At 40.6% G+C, this 14568-nt stretch overlaps 1 protein-coding gene across 15 annotated transcripts in view; it reads left to right on the forward strand.

Moving 5' to 3' along the window:
• Positions 1–14568, forward strand: part of RIMS1 (regulating synaptic membrane exocytosis 1) — a 492278-nt gene that overhangs the window by 196204 nt on the left and 281506 nt on the right. For all 15 annotated transcript variants that reach the window (XM_040349940.1, XM_040349925.1, XM_040349926.1 and 12 more), the window contains 3 exons: positions 4835–4902; positions 7345–7455; positions 10409–10508. In XM_040349940.1, coding sequence (XP_040205874.1) covers positions 4835–4902; positions 7345–7455; positions 10409–10508 — 279 coding nt within the window. The remainder of the gene's footprint in view (positions 1–4834; positions 4903–7344; positions 7456–10408; positions 10509–14568) is intronic.

A 14568-nucleotide genomic window follows, 5' to 3' on the forward strand; every position in this document is an offset into this window, starting at 1 on the left:
TGCACACCCTTAAACAAATACTTTGCTGAAGCACTCAGTTTTTTGGGTTATGAGTCTATCAGCATGGCACATCTTGACCTGGCAATATTTGCCCACACTTCTTTGCAAAAACACTCCAAATCTGTCAGATTGTGAGGGCATTTCCTGTGCACAGCCCACAGATTTCCAATCGGATACAGGTCTGGGCTCTGTCTGGGCCATTCCAAAACTTCTTCTTCTTCTTCTGGTGAGACCATTCTTTCATTAATTTGGATGTATGCTTTGGGTCGTTGTAATGCTAAAAGTGGAAGTTCCTCTTTATGTTCAGCTTTCTAGCAGAAGCCTGAAGGTTTTGTGCCAATATTGACTGGTATTTGGAACTGTTCATAATTGCCAAGACCCCTGTTCCAGCTGAAAAAACAGCCCCAAAGCATGATGCTGCCACCACCATGCTGCATGGTTGGTATGGTGTTCTTTTGGTGATGTGAAGTGTTGTTTTTGCACCAAACATATCTTTTGGAATTATGGCCAAAAGGATCAATCTTGGTTTCATCAGACCAGAACACATTTTCCCACATGCATTTGGAAAACTTCCGATGGGTTTTTGAAAATTTTAGCTGAGCTTGGATGTTTTTCTTTATAAGAAAAGGCTTCCGTCTTGCCGCTCTACCCCATAGCCCAGACATATGAAGAATACGGGAGATTGTTGTCACATGTACTACACAGCCAGTACTTGCCACATATTTCTGCAGCTCCTTTAATGCTGCCTCTTGACAGCCTCACTGACCAGTTTTCTTAAATTTGGAGGGACGTCCAGTTCTTGGTAATGCCACTGTTGTGACATATTTTCTCCATATTTTCTCCTTCTCCTGACTGATACCATTTAACAATGAGATCCCTCTAATGCTTTGGAAGCTCTCTGCGGACCATGGCTTTTTCTGTAGGATGTGACTAAGAAAATGTCAGGAAAGACCTAATAGAACAGCTAAACTTTATTTGGGGTTAATCACAAGCATGTTAACCACTTCAGCCCCAGACCATATTGCTGTTCAATGACCGGGCCACTTTTTGCGATTCGGCACTGCGTCGCTTTAACTGACAATCATGCGTCGTGGCTCCCAAACAAAATTGGCATCCTTTTTTTCCCACAAATAGAGCTTTCTTTTGGTGGTATTTGATCACCTCTGCGGTTTTTATTTTTTGCGCTATAAACAAAAATAGAGTGACAATTTTGAAAAAAAAAATGAATATTTTTAACTTTTTGCTGTAATAAATATCCCCCAAAATATATAAAATATATAGAAATCCCAATAAGCGTTTATTGATTGGTTTGCGCAAAAGTTATAGCGTTTACAGTAATGGCGGTGATCAGTGATTTTTCTTTTAGGTACTGCGACATTATGGCGGACACTTCGTACAATTTTGACACATTTTTGGGACCATTGGCATTTTTATAGCGATCAGAGCTATAAAAATGCATTGATTACTATAAAAATGCCACTGGCAGGGAGGGGGTTAACACTAGGGGGTGAGGAAGGGGTTAAGTATGTTCCCTGGGTGTGTTCTAACTGAAGGGGGGTGGACTGACTGGGGGAAATGACTGATCGCTGTTCATACATTGTATGAACAGAAGATCAGGCATTTCTCCCCTGACAGGACCGGGAGCTGTGTGTTTACACACACGGCTCCCGGTTCTCGCTCTGTAACAAGCGATCGTTAGCTACGTGATCTCGCCCAGCAGAGCTGACCTGCCGCCGTATAACTGTGGCGGCTGGTCGGCAAGCAGTTAAATAATAGCAGGTGTGTACTGACTCTTATTTAACATGAGTTTGAATGTGATTGCTTAATTCTGAACACAGTTACATCCCCAGTTATAAGAAGGTGTGCACACGTATGCAACCACATTATCTTAGTTTTTTACTTTTACTTCCCCCTAAAAGATTTCAGTTTGTTTTTTAACTGAGTTGTACAGTTTATAGGTCACATTAAAGGTGGAAAAAGTTCTGAAATTATTTATACTTGTCTTATTTTTTTTTACATCACAGAAACCTGACATTTTTAAAAAAATTTTTATATCCACTGTATATAACGTTTGGGGGTTCCAAGTAATTTTCTAGCAAACATAACAGATTTTAACTTGTAAACAACAAATGTCAAAAAAGGTTTAGTCTTTAAGTTGTTAAACTAATCTCATTTACAAAATAAAATAGAAAAAGTGCAGCGCAAAACTCAAATATATAAATGATACTGGTATACTCAAACACCAATACCATAAGTGTGAATATAAATATGCAGAAAAAAAAAAAAAAAAAAAAAAAAAAAAAAAAAAAAAAAAAAAATATATATATATATATATATATATATATATATAAAAAATTAAATACAATTCAAACAAACAGTCCAAAAGTCCATAAGTGTCAGAAGATGAGTGAATTAAACGAAAATAAATCTCCACCACGTGACAATCCACCAAAATTTTGAAGTGATCCCTCCACCGTTGTAGATGGCTACTCTCACCTTCATATATGGACCACTGAGTTAACAGATGGTCAATAAAGCAAATCAAATAGGCAGGTCATGAACAGGAACCAGGCTGATGTATTAGATCCTCATAAGACAACCAAACCGCAAAGGACAGGTGCATGTAAAGAGATAATCACATACTAAGTGCTCATAAGACAACCAAACCGCAAAGGACAGGTGCATGTAAAGAGATAATCACATACTAAGTGCTTTTGGATCTAATACATCAGCCTGGTTCCTGTTCATGACCTGCCTATTTGATTTGCTTTATTGACCATCTGTTAACTCAGTGGTCCATATATGAAGGTGAGAGTAGCCATCTACAACGGTGGAGGGATCACTTCAAAATTTTGGTGGATTGTCACGTGGTGGAGATTTATTTTCGTTTAATTCACTCATCTTCTGACACTTATGGACTTTTGGACTGTTTGTTTGAATTGTATTTAATTTTTTATATATATATATATATATATATATATATATATTTTTTTTTTTTTTTTTTTTTTTTTTTTTTTTTTTTTTTTTTTTTTTTTTCTGCATATTTATATTCACACTTATGGTATTGGTGTTTGAGTATACCAGTATCATTTATATATTTGAGTTTTGCGCTGCACTTTTTCTATTTTATTTTTTACTTGCTTAGGATTTTTGCGAATTTCCCTTAGTGTTCAGCTGGCATTACCAGTGATCTGAACCCTGGGGGTCTGTATCACATAAATACACTTTTAATATCATAATTTTTTGATCTATATATTTGCGCTGATTGCACCTTGTTTTTTATATAATCTCATTTACAGATGGAAGTTCATTCCTTTGATCTAAAAGAACCGAGAGTTACATTGTTTCTCTTTATCGCTTTTGATAAGCTTTTGAGTTTCTTTTTTTCTTTTGACAGCTCCGATCAGAGAACACTCTGCACTTGTTTAACATGAAGCGGGGAAATGCTGTATTAAGATCGTAAGGGGGGTTGAATCGCGATTATGATTTATTTAGCGATTAATCATGCAGCTCTAATATATATACAGTATGTATATACACCAGACATAATATAATTATTTTAGCAGCAGTATTTAGGATACATGTAATAATTTAGAATGAATACACCAGATACATATGTGTTTGTATGTTATTTTGGAACGTGCAGTTACAATAGTTTTGGGTACAAATTCTTGGCAGAACCATCTATATTTTACTCAGAATTTCTCAGGGAAGCATGCTTTGTATGTAGCACCAAAATATTAGTGCATATGGCTAACTTGCAAACCTGCTAAATCTAAGCTAATTTCTGCCAATGGGTCGCTATACTGACAGCATATGCAGGTAAGTAGAGTTTGCAGATATGTAATGAGAACCGTACTAAAGAAAAGTCATTCCAAATATATACTGTTTAATGTTGAGTGGATGGTTTCTACTAGCCTTTCAACAGAGGTGAATATATGTAAATCTGATAGTAGGGGCCTAAAGTAAAACTGTGCTTACCATACAGAGTAAAGCAACAGGTTCACTTTAATGCCAACCCCAATAGCTGTTACTCCTTACCTTTCCTTTGCTCCCCCACCATTCCATTTTCCTAGGAAATCAAAGGAACATGATGTTTACTTTTAGATATGATAGACCTTGTTACTCACTTTGATCTCTTTCACTTGGCAGCTTTGATGATTAGCCACTCTGACATCAGCTGCTGCCAAATAGGGGCAGGGAGAGAGCCCACAGCCCTATATAAGCTTAAAGTCACAACAGTTAAATAGAGCATTTGTGGAGCAAAGGGTAGGTACCTAGAAACAGCTAAGATGAATGTCAATAAACGGAACCTGCTGTTGAGCCTGCATGAGCAAAGCACAGGTTCTCCCTAAGTACAGCGTTCTCCTAAAATCAAAAGCTATAGAACTGGCCACAGTTGAGCTATATGTACCATGCCTTGAGGGTATATGAATAATGATCATCAATGCGACCCACTTGTATCTTGCTAAATATCTTTTGCCAGTTTACTACATTCCCTAAGGCAAAGTTGCTGCTTTTTTATGTTGGGACCCAAGTTGTATTGTACCATTCCTGGGATCTGAAGGAGTCTAAAGGCGTAGTGACCACTAACGTACCAAAGTGAATATATTAACTTTGAAAAGTAATGACATGGCTTGGCGGGCTGGATTCGGCCCGCGGGGCTTGTGTTTGCCACCCCTGCTCTAAAACATACTTCCTCCTTTAAGGTCAAGGTCTAGTTTGAATGGAATTTTTTCCATAAATATTCATTAACACTTCTGATAATGATTCTTTGCTAACCATTCCTACATACATGGCTGCTTTCATGTTACAATGTTTGAACTTTTTACAGGTGATTTGGATTATTACTGGTTGGACCCTGCCACATGGCACACTAGAGACACATCTCCCCTTGGCTCGGTAAGAAAAAAAAAGGATAATTTAAACAGCTTGTTTCTTTACAGTTTGCATCACTGTCATTGCAAATCTCTTTTAATGTGAAAAAAAAACAACAAAGTCTTAACAAGCTGGGTAGGGGCTTTCCATCAAAGTTCAGAGATTAGGTACAAAAGCAAGACGATTTTGAGAGTTTATGTGCCTCCAACGGCTCATAACAGAATTGCAAGGACCTGGGTTTTCAATACTGTATGTATATATTATGGAAACCCTGGGGAAGTGGAGTAGGACCCTCGGAAGGATAAGCACATTTGGATTTTTCAGATAGAGGCCAATATATTTCACTCCATCTTAAGGAAATTGATAGTTACTTTCATCAATTCAAAGCAACATATCAACTAAAGATATTTATATATTTGCCTGGAATAATCATTATGGAATACTTGTATGCCTGGACATTCAGTATGGTCAATTCTATCCACCAATCTGCTTGTTATCTTGTTGCACACATAATGCAATTCTCCTTTAAACATCTTTGGATCTTGGAGAATAATCAATATGGAAGTCCCTCTTGTGCAATAACAGGAATTACACAGAATTACCCTGTCAGGGATTCCTCTAATTGGCATATGGCAGTGTTGGTTTTGGTTGCAGATGTATAATCGGCTTTGTATATTAGCTAAATCATTGAAGTAAAGTGTAAACAGTTTTGTCAGTTTTAAATAAATTAAACATTATTTGTTATATTTCATTCACTTTTTCACAGCACTGTATATAGTGCAGACAATATACATGGCGTGTCACATCAGTCCCTGTTTCCAAAGGGCTTATAATCGAAGGTCCCTACCTCAAATACAAACATACACAAATAAGAGGTAATTTAGACAGGAGTCAATTAACTTACCAACATGTCTTTTGAGTCTGGGGGGAAAACGCACAAGTGCACAGGGAGAACATGCAGATCCCATGCAGATAGTGTTGCACAAGGGATTTGAACTGTTGGCCCCAGTGCTTCATTTTGCAGATGCAAAAAGCAATCTGTACCAAAATACAGTATGAATCTAAAAGAACGAATATATACTTCTGGTATAACTTGCTTGTAAAGTTTTATCTAAAATAGAGTTGTCATGGAAAATCCATTTGAAAAGAGTAGCAATCAGTGGCGGCTGGCGGCAAACAACCATTCCCCCTCCCCCGATGGCACCTTAACACCCCCCCCGCTCGCTGTCTGCTGGTCTGGCACATACCCCATCTAGGTGGCAGGCATCCATGCAGCATGCATTGGGGCAGCTGGCATCCGTGCAGTGGGCATTTGGGCAGCGGTCATCCAGAGTGTGCATTGGCTCCTGTGTCCTCTCCTACTCGCTTCTGCCATGTGGCTCCTCCCCTCCTCCTAGATGTCCAATAGGCTTGCCTGTCCTTTCAGCCAGTCGGGTGATGGGTCTCATACCTGCTTTCTGATTGGCCGGGAGGAGGACCAGCCTCCCCTGGTGGCACTCATGAAAGTTAAATAACATCATCAGAGCTTTTGTCAGCCACTTCCTTGAATTCTGCGATCACACAACCTTGGTCAGGTTCAGTCACTGGAATCATTTCCTCCCTGACAGCTTATGTCACTAGAAGCGAGAATAGTACAGATGACCATAAATGTACACATCTCCAAATAGTAATAACCGGTGATGAGAGATCTGTCCACACAACCTTTTAACCTGACTCGGGCAACAATATATTTCATGAAAAAAAGCACAATTAAAAGTGGAGTTCCAGAATTGATCTAACTAAGCTTATAACGACTCCCACCCCACTTTTAAATCCCATAGTAGCTACCCTATAGAAAGGATTTGCGTATACTTGCCTATTTTCAGGGCGCTCTGGTCATGTGATCGGCTCACAGTGGCGGCTTTAGTGGAAAGGAAGGACAGCCAACAGATGGCCCATAGTAAGCCTATGGGTGAATTCACGGCTTAGGCATTCCAGGCCTTATTGCTGATCTTTTCTCTCCCTTGTAGCCGGCCGCTGGGAGATAACATGACTGGAGCGGAGTGCCATCTTCTGCATTTTCCATTTACTGGGTAGTTAGTATAGGGGTTAGAAGGGCAGTGGGAGGAGGTTTAAGCTTAGTTAGATCAATCCTGGAATTCCACTTTAATGCATATACTGCATTAAAATGTGACAGATTTATTATTTTATGCCAACATATTTTGATTCATAATAATGTGGTATGAAAAATGACTATTATATACATGTCAGTTTTATTTGTAATAACTAATAAATGTATCTTTCCATTAATATATTAATATGTTCTTTAAAATTTGTTTAAATTAGTTTGCCTTGTATAACTAGCTGTCCTTTGCTTTCTGAACCACGTGGCTCGGCAAAATGTGTCACTATGAGACGAATTGACTGTTGAAACAAAGAAAAGAATACTGAATACATTCTGTGTTTGTATTTTATCATCTTATTCAGCATCCTGTAACCTGGCAGCCTTCAAAGGAGGGTGATCGTTTAATTGGACGTGTTATTCTTAATAAGAGAACAAGTATGCCGAAGGAATCAGGAGCACTTCTGGGACTGAAAGTAAGCACATCCCTTTTAAAGTTGCAGTGGTTTTATTAACGCTCTAGATGCAGAATACATAAACAAATTATATTTTTGAAATTAGAACAAAATAAATGACATTCAAGACTTCTGCCTTATAAAAAAAATATTTCTATGTATTCCTTTGCCACTCTTTACAGGCAGCATATCATTGATAATAAGTACACAAACAATAGAGATGCTCTGTCTTTAGTTAAAGGGCACCTATACTATTTAACAAAATGTAGAAAACAAGGCAATGTTTAAAATGTTATTATTAAGTCTAAGTTTGAACTTTGTGTCCACCCCAGTGCCCTTTCCACCCAGTGGTATTTTATGCTTTGTTTTATTTAACGTGTCTTTTTCTGATGTCTTCAGACCATTAAATGATTAATGGGGTTCTTCCATCTTTTGTTTTCTTCCAGTGATGGGTAGTCCTGTATGATTGATGCTAATATTGTGCTAGATGATGCATCAATGCATTGAAACTGCAATGATGCACCATTCTTGGGGGGGCGGGGGTGGCAGGTCTATGACTCCCTGCACTTATTTTCTGTCCTGAGTAATGCAGAACATCTTACATCGAAGAAAATATTTTGTGGGGAGCAGCTCTAAACTGTAGGTTATTATTGCCACCTGTCCGGAATCAGCAGCATGTATGGCCAAATATGTGTAGCTTCACTCAGGAGACTGGGACCAGACTGAATATGCTTTACGTGACTATGTCTATGGTAAATAAACACCACAGCAATTATTAATAGTCATTTTTTTCCCTGAACCATGTGAATAAATAAATCTCCACATATGTGCTCATGAATATTTCGCATCTAATGTGTGTTCCACCACTTTTCACCTGTAGATGTTGACCTATGTGTATAAATAAGTCACAATGCATGTTTAAACACCCCTTTAAGATCTCTCCAAATTTACCACCAGACTAACTCTTTGTAAATCCCCAGTTTGGCACATCAGAAGAAGTAATACCTTTTCCCGGAGAGTGAGCTCCTCAACTCAAAATATAAAAACCATCATCATGCTTTCCATCTCATTAAAACCAAAACTTAATTTAAAGAATAAAAATGCACCAACACAGAATAGTGCACTTCTGAGTTTGTGGGATGACAATACAGGTGCCTCCCTGATGCCTGTGATGTCATCACCAATACAGGGCTTAATCATAGAGATCATCACTACTTTTTTTTAGAATATTCCACTTATTTTGAATGAATACTTTTTGTGCAACATCGGTAATATTTGTTACGAGTCATTTTTTTAATACGAGTTCATTAGTTACATTTTGTATTAATAAAGTATTATTGATTTATGTTCTTTAAAGACAAATTGGAAGTGCTCGTAATATTTCAAGTACAGCATCTCACTGCACATAAAAAGGAAATACAATATACTAAAAAAAAGGCGCTTTTTTGGAAGAATATTGTGCATTGTAAACCATTTGGAATGTCTTGCAGTAGCGGAACCTGTTACTTACAGCCAATCATAATACATTTTTTATAGTCACAACTGCTCTAAGGTGGGCTACTTTGCTTAACATAATTGCTGTAGCTTGAGGGCGGATCATGGAAATCAAGGATTAACAAATCCGTAAGTGATCAAAAGAATACCTATACTTTTGTTTAGGACAGGGAGGCATAATTGGCCAGTGGATATTATGAAAAAAAAAAAACATATATACTATAATTGTTTACCTTGCTTCTGCATGCTCCAGTTTTGGGTCTCAGTGCAGTTTTGTAAAAAAAGATTACCTCTTTCTGTATACATATGTAGGGGTCATCCTATGCTCCAGCAGACATAAATGCTAACACTCAACGGGTGTCTGTTCTATCTTTCACTGACATCTGACCAGTATTCTAAATACTTAAACCTGACTGTGTCTGCACTACTGATGTAAGCCTGCTGAGACTGCAGTACTGCATATGGCAGACTTCTCTTGTTAGGGTTCAGTGATATTATTACAAATCGGTATGTACAGTTCTGTGTGGGACTAGTCACATGGGAGGAGAAGAAAATACCCCTGCTCAGCATTTTTCTGTGTTTGCTGTGTGTGTGATCTTCAGGCTGCCTTTGGTGCCAGGATCTCGAAATTATGTAACATGACAATTGGTTTACATAATGATTAAAAGTACTGTTATCCTTAAAGTGACTCTATCGTGAGAGAAGTATGGAGGCTGTCATTGCAGGCCTTGCTCTAAAATTGCTAGATGCCCAGCTGTGTCTGACTTTGGTCAGATATTTTACCCACAGTGCCAGAAGAGGCATTCTTGTAAATGAGTGTCAGAAAAAGGTCAGAAGTATGTATTTTTATACTGGGTCCAGGTCAGAGACTCAGACAACATTGATGTCAAACCATCAGATTTAGAGCCAGGAACTAGCATTCTTAAGAGTATTCTCTGCTCTTTAGTCTACCTTTGAAAGTTGAAATTTAGCAATGATCTGTAGCAACTGTAGTTGCTAGCAAGTTAAAAATTGCATGAACCCCAATGTTGTCTTTCTTAACCATTTAGGAATATTTATTGGTTTTATTTGACTACATAGTGCATTCAGATCTTTTGCTATTTTTGTAGAAAGACAGTGGGGGTTATTTGCGAAAGGCAAATCCGCTTTGCACTACAAGTGCACAGCAAGTGCACTTAAAAGTGCACCTGGAGGTGCAGTCGCTGTAGATCTGCGGAGGACAGAGCTTCCCCTCATTTCAGATCGATCCCTCAGATTTACAGCGACTGCACTTCCAGGTGCACTTGCAGTGCAAAGTGGATTTGCCTTTAGTAAATAACCCCCAGTGTAAAGGTTTTTTTAATCTTTTTATAAATCGATTAGACCACTGTTAGTTGGGCTACTGGTTATTTAATTGATACATTTTTGTAGATTTGTTAGTCCATTTCATAACTGGTTTTCCCCCTATTGTTCTAATTGTGTTTATAAATTATATACTCAGGTTGTTGGAGGTAAAATGACTGAAACAGGACGCCTTGGTGCCTTTATCACCAAAGTCAAGAAGGGAAGCCTTGCAGATGTCGTAGGCCATTTAAGAGCAGGTATTTAAATAATGCTTTATGTCTGCTTACACGTAATATTATGGGTATTACAATTCTCCATTAATTGTCTACAGTGTTGCAGGGACATCCAATACTAAGGGTGAAATTCAATGTATCAATGAACTAGGCAAATATTTTCTTGTTAATTCTAACAATGCCAGATGCCTGTAGCTTCAGAGCTGTATTTCCAATCAGTGTAATTACAATGATATTTTTAAAATGTAATTTTACAAAAACTTGTGGCCAAAAAATGAAGTTCTCCAAAGACTCGCCATACCTCTTAAAAAATACCTTGAGGTTTTACTGTCAAAAAAAAAAAAAAAAATACCTTGAGGTGTTTGCTTTCCAAAACGTTGTCATTTTGTGTGTGTTTCCTTTGTCCTGGTTTTCCTGGGCCTCAAACTGTGATAATGTCATGGAAGGCGTTTCAGCAGTGTGCCCATCAGCAACAATAGCAGTGGAATCCAGGTCCAGCGTGTGCGTGGTGGCACGCGTGTGCGCGCGGCGGGTGCACGCACGGTGACGGCATTTGGTGCCAAAACACTCTATTTAAAGCAGCCAGGTCCCCCAGTCTACAGCGTATCACTGGAGTATCCTGTATCCGTATACCTGTATACCTGTTTGCATCTGATTACCTGACAGGCTTTCTCTGACCACTCCTGCCTGCCACCTGTCCCTGATCCCGGCTACGTCTGACCATCGCACCTGCTGCTCTCCTTGCTCTGTTCTCTGCCCGCCTGTTATACCGACCCGGCCTGGACTTTGACTACCCTTTGGATTCTGCCCTGGCTCCTGATCTGCCCGTCTGTGTTTGACCCGGTCTGCTTCACCTTGCTTGGTTCCTGTCCCACGAGTGCCGCGCTGCTGCTCCAGCTTGCCGTTAGTATCCTGCCAGGACTTCGGTGCACCCTTCTACTGCTGCATCCAGCCCACTACTCAACTTACTAGCCAGGCGCTTGTGTCCCTCTGAACTCCTGACCCCTGTCTACTCTACCAGGGGCTCCTGAGTCAGAGGCTTACGAGAGGCTACTCCCTGCATGTTGGGCTCCACTACCAGGTACGTGACAGTACTGGACAGCCATGTCTGAGCCCACGCAGGGAGCGTCTCCTATGGAGTACTTATGTCGTCATCTGGATGGTCTCACTACAGCTGTAAGAAACCTGCAAGAAGTTTACACTCGTCTGGAGGAACGCATTCAAACCCTGTCCGCAGTGGCTCCTGCAGTATCCGGAACCTCCTCTGCCCCCTCAGTTGTGATGTTACCACCTGAGCCCAGGGTTCCCACTCCGGAAAGATTTTCTGGGGATTGCAGCAAGTACAGGGCTTTTCGAAATGCCTGTGGGAAGACTGCCTTAACCTCCTGAGCACCTTCTTCCAGGCCATGGACCTCATCTACGAGGATACGCAGCTAGCAACCACCGCAGAAGCAGCATTATGTGCACTGCAACAGGGGCGCAGGGCAGTAGAGGACTATGTGGCAGAGTTTATACAGTGGAGTTCTGATACCAACTGGAATGATGCTGCCCTGCGTCACCAATTTCGTATGAGCCTTTCTGAACCCTTAAAAGATGAACTTGCCCGAGTTGGCATTCCCGCAACACTTGATGCTCTAATCCTCCTGTTAGTCCAAATAGACAGGCGATTGAGGGAACGACGAGCCGAGTGTACGTCAGGCCCTGTGCACCCAGTATGGATGTTGCCACGCGTTAAAAGCAGAAAAATACAAACAGCCCGCACAGAGCATGCAAATAGTCCTGCAGCAGCGCTGCAAACTCCTGGTTTGAGAAAAATAATAATCAAAAGGCTGTGTGTGATGACTCGATCAGATGTAGTTAGGTATGTGCTCCAATCACCAAAAAAAGGAATTCACCACGTGGGGGGATATAGGGTCCCCTTCGGGGGAAACACTCACCAGATGGTTTCTTTAAACTCGCATTTCCATATCCATATAAATCACCTCACGTATCACTTTCAGATGTTTGGAAACTGTATACCTCTCTCCTATCTTGATCACCGTTATTGCATTTACTTCCAGGATGTATTGCTCGCAAATGTATGAGGAAATGAAAAAAACCATATGGTGCAATATCGTTTTTGAAATTTTAATAATACCCCAAAAACAAATATACAATGGTCCCCTCATAAAAACGTGCGTACCAAAAAATGCATAGAATCAGGCACATAAAGGTTTCTTTAGCATTGCTCACTGTTAGGTGTAGACCCCTGAAGACCGCTCTATAGGCTTTCCTGTGGCTGTTACTTCCTGGTTTCTCCTACAGTGGAACGCATGTGTCACTTCCGGTCGGATGCTGGATAGCAGCGCTCTGACGTTTCGTCCGTTCGGACTTTTTCCAAGAGCGTCACGCTCTTGGAAAAAGTCCGAACGGACGAAACGTCAGAGCGCTGCTATCCAGCATCCGACCGGAAGTGACACATGCGTTCCACTGTAGGAGAAACCAGGAAGTAACAGCCACAGGAAAGCCTATAGAGCGGTCTTCAGGGGTCTACACCTAACAGTGAGCAATGCTAAAGAAACCTTTATGTGCCTGATTCTATGCATTTTTTGGTACGCACGTTTTTATGAGGGGACCATTGTATATTTGTTTTTGGGGTATTATTAAAATTTCAAAAACGATATTGCACCATATGGTTTTTTTCATTTCCTCATACATTTGCGAGCAATACATCCTGGAAGTAAATGCAATAACGGTGATCAAGATAGGAGAGAGGTATACAGTTTCCAAACATCTGAAAGTGATACGTGAGGTGATTTATATGGATATGGAAATGCGAGTTTAAAGAAACCATCTGGTGAGTGTTTCCCCCGAAGGGGACCCTATATCCCCCCACGTGGTGAATTCCTTTTTTTGGTGATTGGAGCACATACCTAACTACATCTGATCGAGTCATCACACACAGCCTTTTGATTATTATTTTTCTCAAACCAGGAGTTTGCAGCGCTGCTGCAGGACTATTTGCATGCTCTGTGCGGGCTGTTTGTATTTTTCTGCTTTTAACAAGTGACATTTAATTTTAAGCAGCTGCTTTTATTTTATTTCTATTTATTGTGTTTAATCGTGTTAGAATTTTATTGCCTAGACTTTGTTGTCTATTCCTAAAGCGCAGGGTTGTACTATTATTAGAGGGCCACCATTTAGTACTATTTTATATATGTTGCCACGCGTACCTAGTTCTCCTCACCCGGCTCCTCCCAATCCTATACCAGCCCCCATCTATACCACGGAACCAATGCAGTTAGGCCTGCTTCGCCCATCCCTGACTCCAGAAGAGCGCCAGCGGCGCCAGATCAACAACCTCTGCCTGTACTGCAGGGAACCTGGGCACTATGTGAGGACCTTCCCCGCCAAGCTTCGTAAGTGCTCAACCCTCTCATTTGCTCTTTCTTCCACTTCATTTAACAATGCCACTCACTTGGCTATCTCCATCTCTCTACAGCTTCCTGGAGGGAACATCCAGGCCTCTGCCATTATTGATTCTGGCGCCTGCACCCAGTTGCGTTCTTTTCTCGCAAATTATCGGAAGCTGAGAGGAATTACGATGTCGGGGACAGGGAACTCTTGGCGATTAAAGCCACGCTCGAGGAATGGCGCTACCTACTGGAGGGTGCAGCACACCCTATCCTGATCTACACCGATCATAAAAACGTAGAGTACCTGAAGGACGCTAAAAGACTGAAGCCACGTCAGGCCAGGTGGGCACTTTTTTACCCGGTTTTCTTTTCACATCACTTACAGACCTGAGTCGAAAAACACCAAACCGGACGCACTCTCTCGGATGTTTAATGGGCCCGAAGCCCCTTCATCTTCAGACACCATCCTAGCTCCCGATAATTTCCTCATGTTACAAGGGGACCTCCTGTCTCAAATTAAGCAGGCTTCCTCAGAGATTCCTCCATCATCGGATTTGGCCTTACAGTTAAGGGATGACCTGTTATGGAATAAGGATAGGATCTTTGTGCCCCAGCAACTACGGGTAGCAGTCCTCAAATCCTGTCACGACCATGAATTGGCCGGCCACTTTGGAGTACACAAGACGTCC

The sequence above is a fragment of the Rana temporaria genome, chromosome 4 (assembly GCF_905171775.1).
Source record: "Rana temporaria chromosome 4, aRanTem1.1, whole genome shotgun sequence".
Classification (NCBI taxonomy): domain Eukaryota; kingdom Metazoa; phylum Chordata; class Amphibia; order Anura; family Ranidae; genus Rana; species Rana temporaria.